The sequence below is a fragment of the Saccostrea echinata genome, unplaced genomic scaffold (assembly GCF_033153115.1).
Source record: "Saccostrea echinata isolate AGI-Se365-2 ecotype Australia unplaced genomic scaffold, CSIRO_AGI_Sech_v1 ptg000036l, whole genome shotgun sequence".
In the NCBI taxonomy this organism is placed as follows: domain Eukaryota; kingdom Metazoa; phylum Mollusca; class Bivalvia; order Ostreida; family Ostreidae; genus Saccostrea; species Saccostrea echinata.
This window is the reverse complement of record NW_026889785.1, coordinates 7,476,797-7,502,376: the sequence shown is the minus strand read 5'-3', so window position 1 is coordinate 7,502,376 and position 25,580 is coordinate 7,476,797. Positions and strand designations below refer to the sequence as shown.

At 35.0% G+C, this 25,580-nt stretch overlaps 1 protein-coding gene across 1 annotated transcript; it reads left to right on the top strand.

Annotated features, from left to right (window-relative positions):
- Positions 1 to 2,401: 2,401 nt before the first annotated feature.
- On the top strand, positions 2,402 to 24,339 carry LOC133199957 (uncharacterized). The gene is made up of 5 exons (XM_061335742.1): positions 2,402 to 2,630; positions 2,752 to 2,846; positions 19,228 to 19,460; positions 20,346 to 20,660; positions 21,108 to 24,339. Exons 1-5 carry the CDS (start codon positions 2,402 to 2,404, stop codon positions 24,337 to 24,339), a joined length of 4,104 nt encoding a protein of 1,367 aa, XP_061191726.1.
- Positions 24,340 to 25,580: the final 1,241 nt, after the last annotated feature.

Below are 25,580 nucleotides of genomic sequence, written 5' to 3'. Positions count from 1 at the left end.
AGAGGAACATGAATGAGATCCTTCATGACTACCGTGATAGATTCTGTATTCCATATTTAGATGACATAATTGTCTACAGTCAAACCTTCGAACAGCATTTGGAACATCTCAGGGCAGTTTTGAGAAGACTGAAGAATAAGGGTATTAAGTTGAAACCAAAGAAGTGCGAATTATTTCGTAAATCTGTCAGATTTCTTGGTTGTTTGGTAACGGAGGAAAGTTACATGATGGATCCAAAGGACAAGGATGCCGTATTGAAATTGAAAGACAAAAGTCCAAAGACCATTGGTGAATTACGGCAACTACTTGGCTTCATTGGTTACTACCGAAAGTACATACCTAACTTCTCACGTCGTGCCAAAACACTATATGACTTGTTACAATGTTCGGGAACAAAGCAATCAAGTGGAAAACAGAAGAAGTCATCCCAGAAGGGTGGACATGCACCATCAAGTCAACATATTTCTTGGACTGGACAACACCAAGCCACTTAAATAGTCTCATCGAGACTTTGCTGGAACCAAGAGTCATGGCATATCCAAACTTTGCGGAACCATTCACCTTGCATGTTGATGCATCAGGAGAAGGCCTTGGAGCCATTCTGTACCAGAAACAAGAGAATGGGAGATTAGCTCCGATAGCCTATGCATCAAGAACATTGACCCCAGCTGAGAAGAACTACCATTCAAGTAAGCTTGAATTCTTAGCCATGAAATGGGCAGTATCAGAGAGGTTTCGTGACTACCTGTTCTATGCACCATTTTTCACTGTGTAAAGCGACAGTAATCCGTTACAGTACGTCATGACCACAGCAAAGCTTGATGTGACTCGTCTGCGATGGGGATCAGAACTTGCCGAACTCAAGTTTGAGATTCGCTATAAGCCTGGCCAGAATAACAAGGATGCAGATGGTCTCAGCCAGATGCCATTAGTCGAGGACCATATCATGGATTATACAGAGGAGCTGTCTCCTGGGACAATCCACTCCATTGTGAATTGTGCCACATACCGAGGCAATGGGGACTGGCCATTAGTTGCATCACTCACTTGTACAGCAGATGTTTTCCAGTTGATAAGGTCAGAAAAAGAGAATGTCAGGTCAATATCGCTTGATGAGCTGGTAAAGGCACAGAGAACAGACCCAGATATCAGTCCAGTAATAGACCTGATGAAGAATAAAATCAGTCTATCAGGGAAAGTAATTTCTAGTCTCCCAGAAGGGTCTAAGAGACTACTACGTGAGAAGACTAAACTGCAGATTGACTCAACTGGTGTCCTGAAGCGAGTGATTCGAGGACCAGAGAAAGAGCAAAGATTCCAGATTGTACTCCCAGAACAGTACCGTGGAATGGTGTTAGAGGAGTTACACTCTAAGATGGGATATTTGGGTACTGACAGAGTAACTGCATTTATACGTGAACGTTTCTTTTGGCCTGGTATGGCAGCAGAAATTGAACATTTCATTACCAGGGTATGTTCTTGCATTAAGGATAAACCAACTTCTCGTCGGAAGTTGGCACCACTGCAGCCCATTACAACAACCTTTCCATTTGAACTGGTTTCTATTGACTTTCTACATTTGGAGAAAAGCAAAGGGGGTTACGAGTATATACTGGTGGTAATGGACCAATTTGCCAGATTTGCTCAGGCTTATCCAACTCGCAACAAATCTGGGAAAACTGCAGCAGATAAAATATTTCAGGATTTCATCATGAGGTTTGGATTCCCTAATAAGGGTCGAGAGTGTGAAAACGAACTCGTCCATGCTCTTCAGAAATTATGTGGTATGCGACGATCCAGAACTACCCCCTACCACCCTCAAGGGAACGGCCAGGTTGAACGCTTTAATCGTACCCTCCTTGGGATGTAACGTACCTTGTCAGCCGATGCAAAAGCTGATTGGAAGTCCCACTTGAACAAAATTGTCCATGCATATAATTGCACACAGAACGATGTGACAGGATACTCACCTTTCTACTTACTATTTGGACGACAGCCTAGACTAGCCATTGATGTTATTTTTCAGGAAGCACATGGGAATCAAAGCCTGAAGGCCAAGTCACATTTAGAGTATGTTCAAAATTGGATTTCAGAAATGGAGAAGACATATAACATTGTTTGTCAGAGGGCTGGGAATGCTGGACTAAAGGGGAAACAGCAGTATGATAAGAGGGCTACCAGTGCAGCATTAGCGCCAGGAGACCGAGTTCTCGTCAGAAACTTCAAGGAGAAGGGAGGCCCAGGGAAGTTAAGATCCTACTGGGAAGATACTGTGCATGTTGTTATTGGTCGGATGAACAGCAATTCTCCTGTTTATGAAATTCAATCTGAAGACGGAAAATGACCCATTCGTCGCCTACACAGAAATCTACTTCTTCAGTGCAATGATTTACTTTCAACAATGTGTGCCAAGAAAATCAGAGAGTGCAAACAAAAACAAGAGAAGAACAGAAAGTCTAAGAAATCATCTCAAAACATTGCACAGTCAACAGCAAAACATCCACAAGACCAAATTCATCCAGTTTCAGATTCAAGTAGCAACAGTGACTACATTGTCATCAATAGTGAACTGAATCCTCATGCTAAGACATTTATCCCAAATTCACCTAGCGACGCACCACCAACATCTGGTAGGTCAACTAATGATGAAGACTCTGAACCGATAATAATGGACGTAACTGACCCAGGACATGTTACGGTACAAGACTCCGAAACATCGAGTTGATCAAGATCTTCATCTGAATTCGTCAGTGCAGAGTCAAATGGTGAAGAGGACTCTCAAGATTCACCAGAACATGCTGGGAGTATTGATGATGCAAACAGTGACAGCAGTAGTAACAGTTATGGTACACTTAGATAGAGGGGACAGCGAGTGTCAAGACCGCCATCAAGGTTGACTTACGATCACATGGGACAACCAAGCTCCTATCCCTGGACCAACGTTATTGCGTGTGGACATGAAATAATGGTTTAGAGTGATGTTCATATTGTGCATAAACAACAAGTTGAAATTGTATATGTATGGTGTTGCATAAGGGTCATTTTACCTTAAGATTATACATGAACTTGTATTTTGTATTTTGATCAGAAAGAATGTTTACTCAAGGGTTGATATTTTTCAGAATTATTTTGTTCTGTATTCATGTCAGGTGGCCAACTGATGTGTACAAATTTTAAAGAAAATCTTAGTTGTCAACTAAATGTTATCAACTACAATTTCTGATTTTGATGCTAATACATGTGGAATCATGTCAATAGATAGGATGATATGTCAGCATATATGAGCATAATTGAAGAAATGTATTTGTAGTATATGTGTGTTAGAATATGGTTCAAGTTTCCTGATGATGATCAGATGATTGATTTTAGAGTAAGAATTTTTAAGAAAGAAACTTATGAATAATCTGTAATCAAATTTTTGTTTGTTGGTATTTTTCAAATGTCGAGGCGACATTTATTTTGCAGGGAGAGAGTGTGATAGTATGAAAAATAAGGGGGTACCATTTATTTTTTTATGTATAACACTTTAGCGATGTTGCAGTACAGTCGGATTGTTGTCGACGATTCTTGGTACGACTTGAGTTTTGTATTCGAGAGTCGGGCGCCAATAAACAAACATCAACTAACTTTGTCTCCTCCTTTTTCCAGGTAATTAACAGATTATTTTATATTTTATCTGATTGATTTTGTACAAGGTTACATGTTAGATACTTTGCTATTTTATCTGATTGATTTTGTACAAGGTTACATGTTAGATACTTTGCTAATTTTGTACATGTTTATTTAGATGCATTTGAAGTTAGTTGTGCAGATTTTGTTATCGAAGCGATCAGTGCAAATCCATGTGCTTTAAGATCACGTGATGAATAGTTAATAGTGAAGTAGCCAAAATTCATACAGTTATGCCTATTTATGTTTTAGTTCATGATTTATAAAACACATGTAGAAAATGATATTCATAGCATAATATTCAGTTGAGTCAGGTAGTAGTTGATGTCAAAGCAACATTTATGATTCCCGCATTTTCTACATCCGGGCATTTCCAATATGGCTGCGCCCATACAGATTTTATTTTTTACATTTCCATTAGTATAACTATATGTTAATGTGAAAGTCTAATTGGCTATTGTATGATGTCTGATTGTTATTTGAGAGTTGTGTTTATTAGTGTAGCATATCACTATTAATAGTATTTCAGTCTAAATTCATTATTAAGTTTAAGGTAGCTACTTTGTGGTTGTGATACTTTGTGTCACAAAATGTCAATATTATTATGTCAGTCATATTACTTCAATCAATCTAGTCTCATTAGTTTAAGTCTCAGGATAACCAGGATTAATTCACAGATCTCGTCATTTTATTTACATTGCCATTACAAGTTACTGTTGAAGTTCTACATACAAGTATCAGTATTGTTCCTTGATTATATGAATGCATTAGTTTCTAGTCATACATGTTACTGTGTTCAAGAATGTGTATTTTGTTATTGTACAGTGGTACGACTTAATTTTTGTATTCGAGAGTCGGCGCCAATAAACAAACAGCAGCTAACTTTGTCTCCTCCTTTTTCCAGACTCCCTCCATTTGAAACCGGTTACATACACTACTGGACTTAAAATTCCCTGATATTCTGAAAAATCTCTGATGAAACTCTGATATCCACTGTTTAAGTACTGCTTTTCTCTGTATAAACACTGTACAGTCACTGTACAAAATCCCTGTACCTACTGTAATCCCCAGTAAATCACAGTACAAACCCACTGTTATTTTCTATACATCCCTGTACTTTACTGTACGTCCCCTCTGTACGACCCGGTACACCACTGTCTGTCCTTGTACGCCTCCACAGTACAGTACTGTACATCACAGACGTGTACAGTACTCAACTTCTGTACAGCACTGTTGCTCACTGTACGCGTCCCAGACTGGCACTGTACATCACTGAAGTTCAATGTACGCATCCCAGTTTGGCACTGTACATCACTGAACCATACTGCGAATATTTTAGACTTATTAAATGAATGAAATTTAACTTTCGAATTTCCTAAATTTTATTCTTCTCTTGTTACTTCTCTTATTGTTCAGAAGCCTTTGGTATTTTAGATTTAAGCGAATAAAATATTTATTTCAAGAGTGATAAATTTGTGCTGTTAGTACTCTTAGCACACACTAGTACCATATATAAAAAGGTAAAAAATAAATCCTATAAATTATATTTAAGATCATTTAATTGATAATTATGATTCCTCTAGTCTTAAAGTTTTGAATTTACTGAGCAATTAAATTATATATAATAATTATCATTCATAGTGTTGAACAATTTTAATGTCACATTGTTATTTTCCATAGTTCGATAATGCGGTTAACAACCTGATTTGGTAGGCAAAGTTACATTAGTATATTATATATTTTTTAAATATTTTTTCTCAAAAAATTAAGTCTCTCTTTCTCTCACTCATACATTTACCCTGTCACTATAATTATTTTTTTAACACGGCCTGTGATAAAAAAAAAAACCCCAACTAATTATTGTTTGAATTGAATTTGTCAATGCAAATAAAATATCAAAAAATGAAAAGAATGATTCAGTGGGTAGGGTGGCTTATCTTGGTTGTGGGTTAACGTGTACACTCAACAGAAAATGTATATCAAACAGGAAAACGGTGGATTAAACAGCGGACAGTAGCCAGAGATTTAAACAATAGGTGTCAAGACTGAGTGTCCTGATATATCAACAAGGGGAGGTTACACAACGACAGGAAGCAATATATTTATAATTTCTTGAGAGCTTCAAATTACTTAAGATATTTTTGAATTAATAGAAACGCAAATAGATTGTACGTATTGAGACGTTTATTTTGATATCCATAATCAAATAATTAGATATCAAAAAAAAAAACTTCAGAATATTTTCATTATTTTAATTATTTATGATAAATCATATTTTTATTTATTTATTTTTTTTTTATTTATCATTTGGATTGTATTTTTTCCTCTTTCTCTAAGTCTTCAAATATAATAGCAAACAAACAACAAAGGGAGTTATTTGAAAATTTAATATTGATAATAATTATTATAGTTATAATAAATTAGGACGAAAAAAGTAACATGCAGCTGATGTGTTATTTGCTGTGTAAATAGTAGACTGAGTGCACTTCAGATAAAAGTATACAGAACCTCTCTGTAAAAGAGAGAGAGAGCCAATTTAATTGCAAGAGTAATAATCAATCAGTGTTAAATAAGTTTGTGTTTCCAAACTTTAAGTTGTGTTTCATATACAATATACACTTTGAATACCCTTAGAGTATTACATTGGAAGGCCTAATTTCACTAACAATGTTATTATACTTATACGGAAAGTAGACCTGTACATGTAGCTCCGTTGGACAGAGAAATCAGATAGACAGCCCTGGATCTGCCGGGGTCAAACAAATAATTTTTTTTTTTCAATTTGAGGGACACCGTGCTGTTCGAATTCCTTAGCGAGCCAAAAAAAAAAAGAAAGCCCCCCCCCCTCTTCCCACTGGTTCCATTAAGCTTGATATTTATAATTAAATTTTAAAAGAAAGATTGATTAATAAATAATTGAATGAATTAATTTATGATTTCCTGCAAATGCCGTGAAATGTGAAATTTATTCAGGATATTTTGCTGTATTGCTATTTATTCCATTTTTTAAAGGTTGAATTCGCATATTTTTTTAAAATATATTCTTTAATTAGTTATTTTTAGTTGCTTCAAACACATTTTTAGCACTTTGAGTCTGTAAATATACATTTAAGGCCATTGCTATTAGTTGATCATTGTCAATTTCATGACCAAATGGAGAGGAAAAATATAATTATCCAAGATTAATTTGAAAAGCTGACATACTATATTTAGTATAATTTTTCTTGGGTTATTGTAAGTCGAAAAATGCAAACCACAGATCAAGTGTTGGATGAATTTTTGTTTGTTTCTTTTCCCATAATTTGAGTTGAGAATAACTAAATAAAATTAATTTTTGAAATTTTATAATTACTACATTTAGTGAATTTTTAAAAGTTAAATGTCCCCATCGACATCCCAGTTCAATGGTGAAAAAAGGAGAGAGGAGGAGAGAAATATGACTAAAAAACGTGAAGATTCAATGACATCTTCCAGACAACTCGAACAAGCCATCAATGATTTCGGAATGAAAAAAACATTTTGATCATTGAGGATTCAACGTATGATGTTAAACCCACATGTGCAGTTATAATGAAAGTTTAGAGACCTGGCTATCTTAGAAAAACCATATAGTTATTTATTTGTTTAAAAAAAAATAGCTAGCAATTACCGGGAGGTGTGAAAAAAAATTAGTCGCCCATTTTCATTCGTGCGTTAAGCCCAGCGAGGTTAAGAAGATAACAAATAATAAAAAAAAAATACGTAACGTTAAGTGCATGTGCCATTTTGTTATTGATTTAATTGGAAAAATAAAATAGATGGACGGGGAAGTATAATGAACAAGTGTCTAATTACTAACTAAGGCGAAAACATTTCAGATCTCAAAACTTTGACACACGGACAATCATGTATTTTTTTTTTACTGTGTGTGTGAGCGACTGACCTCTCAATAGATACGGGATCATTATTTTTAATTTATAATTTCTCGCCTGATTTAACAGCAAAATATTAATTGTAGTCGTATTAATGTGCTCACATTTTGTATGCTAATCTAAATATGGTGAATTAAATAGTGTATACTATATTTCATACTAAAATGTATGATTCGTAACATTGTATATTTTCTTTTTTTAACATGATAAAACGTTCTTAATTATTTCAATTATTACGGTTATTAATAGTTTTAATTTCATAAAGGTTTAAACCAAAACTTTTCTAAAAAAATTTAATTGATGTTTTATAGTCCAGTCGGAATCTTTGTTATGTATATAAAGAAGTTTCATTTTTAGTAATACTAATTACGAAATATTTCGAGTCTGTTGAATACCGGAATTATCAAACAAACAATCAGAAAGTCTGTGATGTTACTCTGTGTGTAGACAGAATCGACTGAGGTGATCCGAGTGTGTACGGTAGCGAGAAACTAAGACAATAGGTGTCACTGCTGCATTATACAGAAAGGCACTCGCCGGAGTTCACATGAAGTTAGTTACGCAACATTACGGCCACAGCGAGGTTAAGGACAGAAGTTTGAGCCATTGAACACTTTATCAACTCTCTGAGTAATTTATCATAAACTAATATTTATAAATCATAGGCATTTGCAACATAAACAAGGTAAACTTACATCGTGGCACCGATACATCTGCCCAACAAAACCATGCTTGATAAACCGGAAATGCACAAAACACAAAAGAGTGGGTGCACTAATACCCCAAAAATGATCATGCGGCGCACGCTAAAAACCGCAAAAACTTACAAAATCATTTAAACAAGAAAAAACATAATACATATGACTTGACTGTATGGTGATAGTGATAAATGGGGAACAGATTAGAACCTAATTTATGAACTGTTAATGAATACTAGACTAATTATTTTGTTGATCCTGATCACCCTATTTTTCTTGCTTTTGGGCAACGAAGCTTCACCTTTCAGTTCATTTTATACTCTATGGATCCTCTAAATTGTTGTATTATTCTCAGGTGACCGTTAAGGCCCTTGGGCCTCTTGTCTTGATTTAAGATATTTTAATAAGGATACTGCAACACTCTTGCATTTTTTGGATTGTGTAATCTAGTTTTATTTTTGAATTTCACTTAAATTAAAGGTCACAGTGACCTTGAAATAAGTCGCGACACACCTTCTACCTAAGATGCATAAATTGGCCAAGTTTGATGATTCTAAGTCTAATAGTTTTCTAGTTATGAGCCGGACAGGATTTTTTAATATATGGCAATAGCATCTTAATTAAAGGTCAGAGTGACCTACTTTTAGTGCGCGACACACCTTCTACCCAAGAAGTATCAGCTGACAAAGTTTGATAATTCTAGGCCTAATAGTATTAAAGTTATGAGCCGGACACGAGAATAGCTAACAGACAGACAGACGGACGGACATGAACGCCATAACATAATACGTCCCGTCTAAAGACGGGCGTATAAGAAGTACTATAGTTAACTATATAGTTAACTATAGTTTATTATTGTTAACTATAGTTCACTATAGTATCAAAGTTTTTTCACTATTGTAAATCAAAGTATTTTTACCATGGATTTCAGAGCGTTATATTTTTTGTACTTCAATTCATACCTGCACATTTTTATATTAAATTGAATTATTATTTGTATATTCACACATTTTCCCCAAATTTTACATTACTGTTATCGAATTTTAGAGATTTCAAGCTTTGAAATCTCAAAAAAGTTCCAGAGTAAAGTTTCATAGTAAATCAAAGTATCAAAGTTTTCACTATAGTTAACTATAGTAAACTATAGTTAACTACAGTAAATTTTTGTTAGGGTAGGAGCAGACAGGTTTATTTAACAGAATAAATGCATTTTCACTATATTATCATTAGATCCCCACCCTTACACCAGAACATTTGACTTTGGGGCAATGAAACTCAAAATTCTAGAAGAGGCACTCAGGTTCATCATAACTATACAAAATTCTACAACCAGGAGCGTCGTGGGCACTGAGCACGTGGCGCAGTGGTAAGAGCGTCTGCTCTAGAGTCGTGAAGTAGGGAGTTGATCCTCACGTCGCGGGTTCGAATCCCACTGTGGGACGTGGAGACCGGTCCTTCGGATGATACCGTATAAACCGAGGTCCCGTTTCGCAGTAGGTGCTGGCACGAAGAAGATCCCTCACTGCTCAATGGCTGTAAGTGCCGAGTATAGGACAAAATTTGCAGCTCTCCACCGGCAAGTGGTGGCATCTCCATATGAGTGAAAAATTCTCGAGAGGGACGTTAAACAACATACAAACAAACAAATACAACCAGGAGCAGAAAAGAATATTTTCAAAGAAATTAAGCTTTCCACTACATAATCAATAGAACCCCCCTCCCAAACTCTGGAGGCATGAATTGCACAATGTAGGAAAAAGAATCCTTGTGCATCATAACCATGCACTTAGTTTGTTTACATAATACCCAGGAGAAGAAAAGAAGATTTTAAAACGATTAATGCATTTTCACTATATAATCAATCGAGTCTCGCCCTAACACTAGAACCCCTGAACCTGGGACCATGAAATACAAAATTTTAGAAAAGGCATCAATGCTTACCATAACCATGCACTTAGTTTGGTTCAATAATACCCAGGAGTAGGGAAGAAGATTTTCAAAGAAATACATGTAATGCATTTTCACTATATAACCAATAGAGTCCCGCCCTAACACCTGAACCCTTGACCCAGGGGCCATGACATTCACAATCTTAGAAAAGGCATCAATGCTTATCATAACCATGCACTTGGTTTGTTTGAATAATACCCAGGGGCAGAGAAGAAGATTTTAACATTGATGCATTTTCACTATGTGTATTTCAAAATTTACAGCCTGACGATTAACCATCCCCCTCCCGTCGCAGCGAGTTGAGTGAAAGTCTCTGAATCCGGACCGTCTTCGTATTGTAAGACATGCAGCTTGCGATTTCCATCTCGAAGGGAACTTTATTTTCATAGGAACCTAACACACGAACAAACCGGACACGATGAAAAGTCTGTTCCCTCAATGGAGGATGAAAAGTTTAAGGATGTTTTCAAAGCCAGCTCTAAGTTTACTTTTGAGAAGACCCGAGAAGATGGAGTCCAATAAACATTCAATAATCTCTTAAAAATTAAGATTTCAGTTGTGGATATTATTCAAGAAGTGGAACGTATTTTTAATCTAAAAGGAGAACTTTTAAAATTCAGTTCTCGCTTATATTTATTTTGAGGCATGTGGAGACTATCGATATTACATCCCGGCCAGGAATAACACTCTTCTCCTGCGCCTTTTCCTACAGCATCAAGAGATTGAAAGCAAAATGAGAACTGTCTCTCCAAGACTTGATGACAAATAATGGGGAAAACACAAAGTGGAAACTATTCTACATGATAAACCTGCAGATTGTGATTTTCAAAACATCGGTGCTGGGGGTATCGTATTACCAGAGTACATAATCTCTAACAAAACATTTGCGCTTTATTGAGGAACAGACCGCGACAACCTGTGTGCTTCCCGCTGTTTATCTATGCATTTAAGTGGGCGCTATCAGCTAGAAAAAGCTACCGCTATTTATTTCCAGAAGTACATGAAGTTCCTCTTGTACAACAGTCCAGGGCTACGAGGAAATTGACCTTGAAGACCTGCATCTTTTTGAACAATGTTTTGAAATCAATGTAATTATTTTCCAGCTACAGGAAGATAAAGGTGTCCTTTCGATCCGCAGAAGCCCGGTCACTTCGAATCTACTATGAACCTTAATTTATTCGGAAATCATCTTTCTTACCTCAGGAACAATAACGCATACAGCAGACGTTATCGGTGAACAATTTTATCCCACTGCTTGGCGTTGAAGGATACTTTCTCCCAATAGGACTGGTCTCAAAATATCGTATATGTATGTACAAGTTGCCTTCATGTCTCTGTGCGGAAACGTGACAATCATTTCCTATGTCAAATTCGTTAGTCGTATTCTTGCTGTTTGGCTTAACTCGCTCAATATCTTTTTCCTCTTCATGAGGTCTCTTTGATGACACTATTAGAAAATCCTCCATTTTTTAATGTGCTGCATGTTATTAGCTCACCTGAGCTGAAAGCTCAAGTGAGCTTTTCTGGTCACATTTTGTCTGTAGTCTGTCTGTCCGTCTGTCTGTAAACTTTTCACATTTTCGACTTCTCCAGAACCACTGGGCCAATTTCAACCAAACTTGCCACAAAGCATCCTTGGGTGAAGGGGATTCAAGTTTGTTCAAATGAAGGGCCATGCCCTCTTTCAAGGGGAGATAATTAAGAATTAGTGAAAAATTAATAGCATCTTTTAAAAATCTTCTTCTCAAGAACCACAGGGTCAGGAAAGATGAAACTCATACAGAAGCATCCCCAGGTAGTGTAGATTCAAATTTGTTCAAATCATGATCCCCGGGGGTAGGGCGGGGCCACAATGGACGATCAAAGTTTTACATAGAAATATATATGGAAAATCTTTAAAAATCTTCTTCTCAAGAACAGCAAAGCCATGATGAGTCATATTTATATGGAAGCATCCTCAGGTAGTGTAGATTCAAGTTTGTTCAAATCATGTCCCCCGGGGGTAGGGCGGGGCCACAATGGAGGATCAAAGTTTTACATAGAAATATATAGGAAAAATCTTTAAAAATCTTCTTCTCAAGAACAACAAAGCCATGATGAGTCATATTTATATGGAAGCATCCTCAGTTAGTGTAGATTCAAGTTTGTTCAAATCATGACCCCCAGGGGTAGAGCGGGGCCACAATGGAGGATCAAAGTTTTACATAGAAATATATATGGAAAATCTTTAAAAATCTTCTTCTCAAGAGCAGCAAAGCCATGATGAGTCATATTTATATGGAAGCATCCTCAGGTAGTGTAGATTCAAGTTTGTTCAAATCATGACCCCCGGGGGTAGGGCGGGGCCACAATGAAGGATCAAAGTTTTACATAGAAATATATAGGAAAAATCTTTAAAAATCTTCATCTCAAGAACAGCAAAGCCATGATGAGTCATATTTATATGGAAGCATCCTCAGTTAGTGTAGATTCAAGTTTGTTCAAATCATGTCCCCCGGGGGTAGGGCGGGGCCACAATGGAGGATCAAAGTTTTACATAGAAATATATAGGAAAAATCTTTAAAAATCTTCTTCTCAAGAACAACAAAGCCATGATGAGTCATATTTATATGGAAGCATCCTCAGGTAGTGTAGATTCAAGTTTGTTCAAATCATGACCCCCAGGGGTAGGGCGGGGCCACAATGAAGGATCAAAGTTTTACATAGAAATATATAGGGAAGATCTTTAAAAATCTTCATCTCAAGAACAGCAAAGCCATGATGAGTCATATTTATATGGAAGCATCCTCAGGTAGTGTAGATTCAAGTTTGTTCAAATCATGGCCCATGGGGGTAGGGCGGGGCCACAATGGAGGATCAAAGTTTTACATAGAAATATATAGGAAAAATCTTTAAAAATCTTCTTCTTAAGAACAGCAAAGCCATGATGAATCATATTTATATGGAAGCATCCTCAGGTAGTGTAGATTCAAATTTGTTCAAATCATGGCCCATGGGGGTAGAGCGGGGCCACAATGGAGGATCAAAGTTTTACATAGAAATATATAGGAAAAATCTTTAAAAATCTTCTTCTCAAGAACAGCAAAGCCATGATGAGTCATATTTATACGGAAGCATCCTCAGGTAGTGTAGATTCAAGTTTGTTCAAATCATGACCCCTGGGGCTAGGGCAGGGTCGCAATGGAGGATCAAAGTTTTACATAAAAATATATAGGAAAAATCTTTAAAAATCATCTTCTCAAGAACAGGAAATGATGACCCTAGGTGATAGGGTGGGGCCGCAATGGGGGAACAAAATTTTACAAAGGCGTATATAGGAAAAAATGTTGAAAAATCTTCTCCTAAAGAACATCAAAGCTGTGATCAATCATACTTATATGCAATCATCCTCAGATGGTGTAGATTCAAATTTGTTCAAATCTTGACCCCTTAGGGCAGGGTGGGGCCACAATGTGCTTCGAAGTTTTAAACAGGTATATTTAAAAATTTTAAAAATCTGATGATGATGAACAGTAGTGTCATTATGAGTTATACTGATATGGAAGCATCCTCAGCTAGTGTAGATTTAAGTTTGTTGCAACAATAACAGTGAATAATGAATAATAATTAAATGAATCAAAGTTTTACATAAGAATAATTTTAACTTTAGGCCACAAAAGAGTTGAAAGAAATATATCAACATGACATTGATTGATAATTTTAATAATTGATAATAAATGTGTTTGATTAAAAAAAACGGTATTAAGTCGCAAATTGCAATATGAGGAATATTAATTTTTGGATCGGGTTCGATATTTTGAATATGAAAACGAGGTTCTTTGTTTCGGCCATATTGAAAAAGCGAAAGAGCATTGACCCATCGTCCGTGTAATTTTGGTTTCATACAGTTGAAATTGTGCTATATTTTTCAAGGTAACGTTCATTGATGAAAGAAAAATGCACTGTCTGTTCTTGTATTTATTCATTATCAGGTATTTACGATATGGAAGTAGAGATATGCCGAGCTCCATATTTTTTAAAATGAATATGTGGAAGAGCTGCAAAATTTAACAGGTTGGGCACAGTTCGTTTTTCGAGGAAGTATTACTACAAAACGGGATTATTCCTCTTTTCAGTAATAAAAAACTTTTCTATATATGGGAATTTTCATCATATTTTTAAAAAATGCCCCATATCCGTTTATTAAATAAAAACTGCATGACAAATACTGTGTGATGTGTTTAACTTTAGTAAACGCACCTCGCTGACAAAAAAATTCTTACATAATACATTGAATAAATATTAGTAGACATTTACTTGCGATTTTTTGTCTTTTTAAAATAAAAAGCAAAATTGTGAAAAGTTGCCTTAAAATAGCTATATAAAGCTACCTGAGGTAGGTAAATAAAGTTACGGTACTGGTAGGTAATTTTAGCTACGTAGCTAAATGTACTGTACCTACATCTGTGGAGTTACAGCTAAGTAATTTGTAAATTCAAGTGAATGGCATGGACTTGTCTTGCATGAAACATAATATATTCCTCTTGTTTGATTCTACCTAAGTAAAGGGGGAGATGAGGCATGTAGGATTTTGTCAGTTTTGCAATGCAGCAATCAAAATTTTGTGTTGTGGTGGTACAGCAAGCACATCACATTAAAGAAGGAGATGTGTGTATGCTTATGATAAGTTTATGGTCGTTTTGGCATGTCATGCTTGCAAATCTGTCAAAGTAATAAAGGTGATGAATAATCTTGAAAGTGTTGTGTGATATTTTTTTATAGTTGCATTTTAGGTAATGTTCAAATACCATCACATGCATGCTTATAGAAAGTTTAAGTTTGCATAAATCAGGCATCCAATGTTCTGTACATACAGTTGTTTTACCAATAAGGAATATTTGTCAGTATAATAATTTATTTTTCATATAATTATTCTTGAAAAACTGTTTGACTCATTTAAAAATGTTTTAATAAATGGGTAAATAGTTATTATACAGTAAAAAGATGAAAATTGATAATTCTACCCTGTGTAATGTCATTGCATCATCTATATGATTATTTTTAACAGTATTTTAGGAATGACTCTAATTCTTGGCCAAATTATTCGAGTATTACAGTAAAACACGCTTATAACGAATTGACGCTCATAGCCACGTGATTTTCATTCCCCATGACTCGGAATATATTGTTAACTTATTAGATATAACGGATTATGCTTATAACGAAGCAAAATAATCCCTCCCTGGCACTCTGTTATAAGCATGCTTTACTGTACCTGGTTTGGGTTAGTTTACGCTTTATGATCTGCGAAATTGATTATAAAACAGCATAAACTGACCCAAACCAAGTTACACTCAAATAATTTGGCCAAGAATTAGAGTCTTTCCTTATAATTTAAAATCATTAAACAACTGTGGGTGTAGAATTTCGTTGCTTTTTACTAGTTCAAATATGCCGCTCAATAATACAACCATAGTAACGGAAGTGATGGGAAGTGAGGGATCTAGAAACTGATACATTGGCCTAGCAGCCATGTTGTTTGTTTACATTTGGTAAGATCAAGTTACTGGTTGAAGTTAATGGTACATTTATTAAATGTGGAATTTCCCATCAATCCCGAGGACTGGAAATGAGAGTATTGCATGGGTACAGATGATTCACCTGGTTGTCGGGGGTGGGGGGGGGGGGTCCCCATACCAAACCAAGTTATACAGATATAGTTTGTATTCCTTTGGGATATTAATCAATCAGAGGCTAGAATACAAACAGAATTAAATTATTAAATCATTTGCAATTTAAAACAAATGAACATGCACATGTGCAAGACGTAGAAAATGAATTCTAAGTGTAAACAAATGCATTTAAATCGAGATTTTCAGTGTATGAGGAGACCCATATGAAAATATGTGATTTTACAGTAATAGTTCTCATGAACAACCTTCCAATAAAATAGAGTCTTGGATTTCTGCAGATTTTCATCATCTTGAAAATAAATGATTTCTTTACTGGCATGAAAGTAATCTGAATTCAAAAAAAAAAAAAAAAAAATGCCAGCCCCCCTCTTTTTAAGAATCAAATGGATGTCCCCTTTGCCAGATTTTACTGTAAAATTACATAATTTGTTGGTCTCCTCAAGCTCATACTATGACAAATTAAATATATTAATAATTGGTTTCACACTACAATATAGTATTTATTTTATTTATTTATGTTTTGTGTTAATTGCTCTTATTTCCAGAGGAAAGAAATGTCCATCAATATTTTTTTCTGTGGTTTTAAATCTGATGCACAGTACACTCTAAATAAATTTCCAATGGATAGTTTATACTAGTTTTCATGTGACATATTTTCTCTATGAGTTATTTCCCTTGGCTGCTATCTTGATAGTCAACCTGGTAATTTTTCCTCTGTCTTACCAAATTTAAGAGGGTCTAGCAGAAATATTTTGGGAAAAATCTTTATAGAATAAAAATCATGAAATAAAGGAGACTTTTACAAATATATATTTTTCAGAAAAAGAATCCTTCTTACCCCACAATGGCCAGTATAAAAAGTTAAAGGATGAATAATGAAGGAATATGAGCATGTCGACCTCCAATATGGCGGCCGATGAGAAATAACTCTTGCTAATTTGGGTCTGCTGAAAACTATCTATAGCTTTAGCAATAAATTAATTTTTTAAAATTTAAATTTAAGGGTTATTTTTCTCAGGTATGTTCATTACACAGAATACAAGAGTTCAAATTTTAGATTTAATTTGTAGGGTTATTTTCCCTTGTATTCAATAAAGGGTGGTGACAATTTTGTAAAGATGCTTTCATCAAATGATTTAAATGCTAGCATCTTTTTTCTGGTTACATGAACATGTATTATGTATATACTTACTGTTAATGTTATTTAGAGCTACACTTCAATCATTTTTAGTAATTAATGAACCAGCACTTTGAAATTTCTTAGTCCAGCAATAGATAGTTTTCATATGACATATTTTCTCTCCGAGTTATTCCCCTTGGCCGCCATCTTGGTGGTCAACCTGGTAATTTTTCCTCTTTGTCTTACCAGATTTAAGATGGTGTAGCAGAAATATTTGGGGGAAAATCTTTGTAGAATAAAAACTATGAAATAAAGGAGGCTTTAACAAATTTATATTTTTCAGGAAAGGAATGCTTCCTACCCCAAAATGGCCAATATTAAAAGTTAAAGTTGGTTGAATAATGAAGGAATATGAGCATGTTGACCTCCAATATGGCAACCAACGGGAAATAACTCTTGCTAATTTAGGCCTACTGAAAACTATCTATACCATGAAAAGCCTGGTAAACTTGGGTAAAAACTTCATATGAGTATATTACTAAGAAACTTCCTATTATTTTGTTATCATGTTTTTTTATTTGCACAGAAATCATATAGACAGGCACTCTGAAAATTTTAAGGACACTTCACTTGGTATTTACTCCCATGAAAAGTGACCCACTGAAAAATGTGAAGGGTTTAACTAATGTTGGTTTACATGTATTTTTAATCTTCCCAGTATTTGAATTGTGTTTAATATTTAAAAAAATATTAAGAGTCAGAGAACACAACTACTTAAGTTTATCGGAGATTTGATGAACCATACAAGGAAGGTGGGTGAACCCTATTAATTTTTAGGTCAAAAAGGGTCAAATGTTAATTAAACTGCATACTCGGAAAAAAATATGGCTCTTTGCTTGAGATATATACAATTTATATAGAGACTATCTATGACAGGTGGAAGATCCCTATCTAGAAAAAAGTTTTCATTTAAAAAAAAAACCGCACTAATCTATATTTTGATGTATAAAGTAATTAGGGAGGTTGAGTTCTCTCTCTCTCTCTCTCTCTCTGCATTGCTAATAAAATCTTGGTGACCCTAGTGACATATTTGGACAATTGTAATGCACATAACTAACATGTAAATGTTTTTCAAAGTTATTAAATTTCTATTTGAAGTAACTATAACGTGATCTAAGACCCCCTCAGTTGGTATGACAGGTGGTTGGTAGACCAAGGGTTGTCCGCTCAATATCTTGAGAACCATTTGCTTGGCACATCAAATTTGTTACACTGGTATCCCCTGAAGAGTAGATATCCCTTATCGATTTTGATATCCCAAGGTCAAGGGTCCAAGTACTCTAGAGATGAGAAGATATTGACCACTCAATATCTCCAAAATCCGAGACATCAAACTCGGTACTCTGGTACCTCTGTAGAATTGAGGTCAAGGGTCATCACACAAGACATAAGAAGATATTTTTTGCTCCATATTTTGAGAACATTTTGCTTAACAGATATCAAACTCGGTAACTGTTAGATATCTCCTATTGATTTTCAAGTCGACAAGATCAAGGGTCAGCTAGACATTGGTAAATATTGGCCTCATTAGGCCATCTTTAAATAATTATTTGTTTGCACTCTCCTGACCAACTGGTTAAAATTGACCAGACTCAAAACTTTTTTAACCTGCAAGAATTTATATTTTTTAAACCCCCCCCCCCCTTGAATTTTCTCATCTCATCAACAAGCATGTTAAAAATTTCTGGAAGAAAAATTTTCCCAGCTACCTTCTGACCCCCTTTTTTTTTTACTCTGAGTTGGAAGAGGGCAAACAAACTTTCTTTTAAAGATGGCTTTATCTTGTGAAACCTTTGATAGGCATCAAACTTGGTACTATTTATCACTTGACCTCTGATAATTTTATGGTTAAAGGTCAAACAATTTAGGAGGAATTGTCAGCTTAGTATTTTGAGAACCATTTGCTTTACAGACATCAAATTTTGTTCACTTGTACCCTCTAAGAAGTAAATTATCTTTAATGATAATATAGAAGTCTAATAGAGATCAAATTTAGTATGAAGTTTATCCATCAATAGTTGATACCCCCCCCCCCCTGGAATTTTTTATTTTTGGAAAACATAGTGATTGCTGTATCTAAAATCAAACATTATCTAATAATTTATTGTGACCATTTTAAGGGTTATTATAAAAATGTTGTTTTGTAGATGCCTCGTAAGAAGTACTGGAAGAAGAGCACTTCCAAGAAAGAGTTACAGACTGACAAGACTGAGGAGACTGGCCTCATGAAAAACAGTAAAACAGTGTCTGACCTGGACTTCACTGAGGAGACTGGCCTCTTTAAAAACAGTAAAACAATGTCTGACATTAGAATGACTGAGGAGACTGGCCTCGTGAAAAACAGTAAAACCAATGTTGACCCTGAGGAGCCTGCCCTCAGGTTACAAAAAAACAGGAAAACCAAAAAAACTTGTCAAACAAATTTGCAGAATGAACTTTGTGAAAAAGATTTGCTCAATGAACTTTGTGAAAAAGATTTGCTCAATGAATCTGCTCAAATGAATTTGCAAAATAGTATTGTTGAAAAAAGTCTAGCAAACAAAACTATCACCGAATCTTCACTGAATACTGATAGCAATTTAGTTGGAGAAAAAACGATACAGAATAATTACGAAGGTGACAAGGTATGTACTAGGGAAAAAGTATTCGGGTCATTCTATCAGGGGGACATAAGATTTTCAACATTTTCAAGAGGAAGTCAGTGTACTTGCAATGCTCTTGCCATGCTGATTAAATGTTATGAAGGATTTTCATTTACTTCAGAATTCATAGACAGAACTTTAATATCAGGAGACCAAATTTATGTGAACACTGTAAGAAGTTTGAAACTAAGAGGAAAGTTTCTCAACAAACTTTTAAATTTTGATGAATTGCCAACAAACATATCACTTGGAGAGAATCATCATGTTATTAAAAAATTTGAAACAATTTGGGGATTGGTTGTCTCTGATGAACAAAATAGGCAAATTAAAACATTGCATTTGGCTTTAGAAGAGGCATTTCAAATGTCAAGATATTTATTGATAATGATAGGAGCCATTTGTTCTGCTGTATATAAAGTGTCAAACAATGAGTACTACTTTTTTGACTCGCATTCACATGATAGTGATGGCATGTCTTCATGTGAAGGTAAATCTATAATAGTGCTCAACAGGAGTATTGATGACCTAGTGTCTTATATGTACAACATGTATAACAGCATGCATATTGATCTTGAAGTGCAGTTTGAAATTTTACCCATCTCAATCACAACTTTATATCATAGCTTCCCAGAAAATGATCAGTTGCAGAAAAAGTTTTACAGAATGGATGAAAACCTACCATCAACAATAAAACCAAACTCTCAAATTGAATCCAGGAAAACATATATGAGAGAATACATGAAGAAAAAGAGACAGAATGAAGAATTCAAACATGTTGAAAGAAACAAAGATGCCAAGGCCAAACATATGAAAAGACAAGATGATGATGTAAGAAATAAAAAAAATCAAAGGGAAACTGCAAGAAAAGTGAAAAGACAGAATGTTGAAGTAAAAGACAAAGAAAACAAGAGGGAAACAACTGCAAGAACAATGAAAAGGCAAAATGTAGATGTGAGAAGAAAAGAAAAAGAAATGGATAAAGCTGCAAGAAAGTTGAAAAGACAAACTAATGAAGTAAAAGAGAAAGAAAATGAAAGAGAAACAACTGCAAGAAAAATAAAAAGGCAAAATGTAGGTGTGAGAAGAAAAGAAAAAGAAATGGATAAAGCTGCAAGGAAGTTGAAAAGACAAAATAATGAAGTAAAAGAGAAAGAAAATGAAAGAGAAACAACTGCAAGAAAAATAAAAAGGCAAAATGTAGAAGTGAAAGAGAAAGAAAGAATAAAGGATAAGTCTGCAAGGAAGTTGAAAAGATTAAATAATAAAGTAAAACAAAAAGAAAATGATGGAAATAGAATTTCAAAAAGAAAATATAGAGAAAACCCTCTCGTTCTCGAAAAACAACGATTAAAAATGCAAGCTCGAAGAAATGACTTTTCTTACAGACAAAATGAAATGCTGAACAATAAACAAAGGAAACAAGATAAAAGAATAGATGAAGAATACTGTAACAAAGAAAGTGAAAGAAATAGGCAAAGACAGTTTGGAATACACATACAGGATTGCATCATCAATTTTCATGAAAAGATAAAACATGGTCCAGTTTTTGTATGCTCATGTTGTCATCAAACATGGTTCAAAGAAAGTGTTTTAAAAGTGCAAAACACAAATTTGGATGACTTAAGTAAAATCAAATATCTTACTGGTATTATTTCTGTTGGAAATGCAGAGTGGATTTGCAATACTTGCTATTCATCAATTAGAGAAGGAAAAGTACCCAAGCTGTCTGTTCTAAATGGTATGATATGGCCACCTAAGCCAAGAGAATTGAATTTGTTTCCATTAGAAGAAAGACTAATATCACTTAGAATTCCTTTCATGCAAATTAGAGAGTTACCAAGGGGTGGACAATATTCTGTGAAAGGAAATGTTGTGAATGTTCCTGTGGATATTCAACCTACGGTAAATAGCTTGCCTAGAAAGATGGATGAAAATATCACAGTTCCTGTTAAGTTAAAGAAAAGGCTTTGTTACCAAAAATGTGATTATCATGAAAATGTACGACCAGCAAAAGTACTGATGGCATTACATTGGCTTTTGAACAACAGTGACTTCTATAAGAATGCAAACATTAATGTTGATGAAAATTGGTTTCAAGAAATCACATCTTCAGCAAATGAAATCATTCAAGAATTAGTTCAAACACAGACAAGAAGAGATCAAAATATTGATAATATTGAGACAGATTATGATGATGATGAATTCTGTGAAGTAGATGGAGTTGGTAGGGATGGTAATTGTGATACTCTGTTAGATGACGCTTCTCGAGATATGAATCAGATATACACCTTTGCTCCAGGAGAAGGACAACGGCCCATTAGTTTATATCAAGATCCCACTGCAGAATATTTATCATTTCCAAGAATATTTTGTGGAAAGGGAAGATTACAAGATGATGAAAGACAAGTTCATGTTTCGTATGCAGATATAGCTAAATGGGAATTGAGAAGTGTTGATAGACGTGCTGCCCAGTCTGTTCCAAATTTGTTTTTCAAGTTGAAAAAAATACAAATGAAGCAAGTTACAGACAAGTGCAACCTGGCTCTTAGGAAATGCAAAACCAAAGGAAAATCCATGACAGCAAATGAAATGAAAAATCTTGAAAATGTGAGTAATCTTATTAGACACAATGAAGGTTTCTTTGTCTTTAGACAGTTACGAAATTCACCTGCATATCTTGAGACTAGAAAAAAAGATGTATTTGCTATGATCAGACAGCTAGGTTTACCAACATGGTTTATATCACTGTCTGCAGCTGATACAAGATGGAATGATCTCATCAGAGCACTTGGAGTGTTAAATGATGGAAAAGAATACACTGATGAAGAAATTGATAACATGTCATGGTTTGAAAAATCAAAATTGGTACAAAAGGATCCTATCACATGCACTAGGTACTTTGATCATAGGTTCCGTATGTTTGTGAACTTGGTGTTGAGGAGTGACCACCATCCAATTGGCTTTGTAAAAGACTTCTTTTATAGAATTGAATTTCAGCAAAGAGGGTCACCACATGTTCATATGATAGTTTGGATAGAAAATGCACCAAAATATCATGAAAATAATGAAAAGGAGATAGTAAATTATGTAGATAAATACCTCAAATGTGAAAAGAATGAAGAGGATGATTTGACAGGCTTACAAGTACACAAACACTCACAAACATGCAAAAAGAGAGGTAAAGCTGTATGCAGATTTGGCTTTCCCCTTCCTCCTCTTGAAGAGACTTTGATTTTGGAGCCACTAGAGTGTAATGTTGACAAATACAGGGAAATGTATGAAGAAATTCAAAAACAGCTAAATGATATGAAAAATGGATGTGATTTGTCCTACAAGGAACTCCTGAGCACAGTACTAAAGATATCTGAGGAAGATTACATTAAATGCATTAGAAGTTCACTGAGAGGTCCAAAGGTTTTTCTAAAGAGAAGGCCATGTGATATGAGGGTAAACTCATACAACAGTGTTGTTCTTGATGCTTGGAAAGCTAACATTGATATTCAGTATATTTTGGACCCATATGCATGTGCAATGTATATTGTTTCATATATAAGTAAATCTCAAAGAGGGATGAGCGATTTACTTAACAGAGCTGCAAAGGAGGCTAGAGAAGGAAATCTTGACATAAAAAGACAGATACGTCATATTGGAAATCATTTTCTCAACAGTGTAGAAGTTGGAGCACAAGAAGCAGCATATTTAGTATTACAAATGCCAATGACGAAGGCATCAAGAGATGTTGTTTTTATCAACACAAGTCCATCAGATGATCGAGTAATTCTCATCAAAACAGATGCTGAATTGGAAAAGTTGACACCAAATTCAACAGATGTGGAATGCAGCAATGTTATTAAACGGTATGCAAAACGCCCAAAACAACTTGAGAACTGGTGTTTAGCTGATTATGTATCACAACTAGATGTTGTTTTCCCTAAAGATAATGAACAAGAGTTCACTGAAAATGAAGTGAATGATGATGATGATCAGGACAACAAATCACATGATGAAGATGAATCAGATCTTGATTTCGGTGAAACTGATACACTTGTTACTCTGAGAAATGGCATAAAGATAAGACGACGAAAAGTACCCAGGGTAATTAGATATGTGCGGTTTAGTATCAAAACTGATCCAGAAAATTACTATAGAGAAAAACTGATGTTGTTTATGCCTTGGAGAAATGAATCCATCGATCTTATTTCAGGAACGAACACATTTGAGATGTCATTTCATCTGAAGAAGTCATTTCTTACACACAAGGTCAAGGAATATGAATTCAATGCTGAACAGCTTGATGCAGCTTTGCAAATGGCAATTGAGGATTTTTCAGAAGCTTTTGATGAATTGGCACCAAATGCTCAACAAAGAGAAGCAGAAGATGAGAATGAGGGATCTCTTGAATCTGAAAACTTTATTCAGTTTAATCCTGAGAGGCCTATTGAACAGAGACAGTATGATATAGGAGCTGATATTGGCATTCCATCTACAAGACAAATAACAGAAGAAAGTTCTGTAAGATTACCAGACAGTGAATACTTGAAACTTTTAGAAAGTCTAAATGTAAAGCAGCGGGAATTTTTCAATCATGTCTTGCAGTGGGTCAAAACAAAGACATAACCTATTTACTCATTTTTATCTGGAGGTGCTGGTGTTGGCAAATCTGTTTTGATTAGGGCACTTTATCAAGCTCTGCACAGATATCTATGTTCCATAGAAGGTGAAAATCCAGACGACATAAGAATACTTCTGTGTGCATATACTGGCAAGGCAGCATATAACATTGGAGGGGCAACTATAGCATCTGCTTTCCATCAAAAAATTAATCAAAGTCAACAAAGCTTGCATTGTGATGAATTGAACACTTTTCGTACGAAGTACCAAAACCTAAAATTGATCATTATTGATGAGATATCGATGGTTGGTAATAGGTCATTAGCACTCATTGACAGTCGTCTACAGCTTCTCACAGGCATCAAGAAACCATTTGGTGGCATTAGTATCATAGCTGTTGGTGATTTCTTTCAACTTAAACCTGTGATGGACCGTTGGATCTTTCAGGATTTAAATCATGCTGCTCAAGCTCTTGCAAACAATCTTTGGAAGGAGCATTTTTATATTTTTGAGTTGGATGAAATAATGCGCCAGAAAGATGATCTTGAGTTTGCTCAACTTCTTAATCGCCTTCGTTACAATGCAATGACAGCAGAAGATATGAATGTAATAAACAAATGCATGATAACGGAAACAAGTGACAATTATCCACACCATGCTCCTCATCTCTTTACACAGAATTCTAAAGTAGATGCATACAACAATCAGTTGATTGAAAAACTTGAAGGAGAAAAGGTGACAGTGAATTCAGTGGATACTGTTCTTAAGGATTATTCAAAGGAACTTAAGGAAAAGCTCCTCAGGTCTCTATTGAAAGCAGATGATGTTAGCAAAACTGCAAATTTGATGCAAAAATTGACTCTTGCTGTCGGGATGATATATGATATCTCAGTCAATGTTGATGTATCTGATGGTTTAACAAATGGGTCATCATGTAAGGTAGAATTAATTGAAAGGAGAATGGAAGGCATATCAAGGCCAAGCATCATTTGGGTAATTTTTTTTGACTCTGCTATTGGGAAAACAACCCGCAAGAAATACAAACATTTGTTTCATGATGGAATTACCGAGGACTGGACACCAATTTTTGAAGTTCAGCGGTCTTTTGTATTGAATTACAATACATTTCAAAGGATTCAATTTCCATTACGACCAGCTGCAGGGAAAACAGTTCATAAAGCCCAAGGTTGCACTGTTATGAAATTGTAATTGATTTGTCTCAGACTAAAGCAAGAAAAAATCCTCAT

What these genes read in the sequence shown, in the direction of transcription:
- LOC133199957 (XM_061335742.1), top strand. Translation starts at nt 2,402, where the DNA reads ATGTGTGCCAAGAAAATCAGAGAGTGCAAACAAAAACAAGAGAAGAAC. An exon ending in CGACGCACCACCAACATCTG is followed by an intron (nt 2,631 to 2,751) that starts GTAGGTCAACTA and finishes TGAATTCGTCAG; the next exon opens with TGCAGAGTCAAATGGTGAAG. An exon ending in ACTGCAAGAACAATGAAAAG is followed by an intron (nt 20,661 to 21,107) that starts GCAAAATGTAGA and finishes CTTTTCTTACAG; the next exon opens with ACAAAATGAAATGCTGAACA.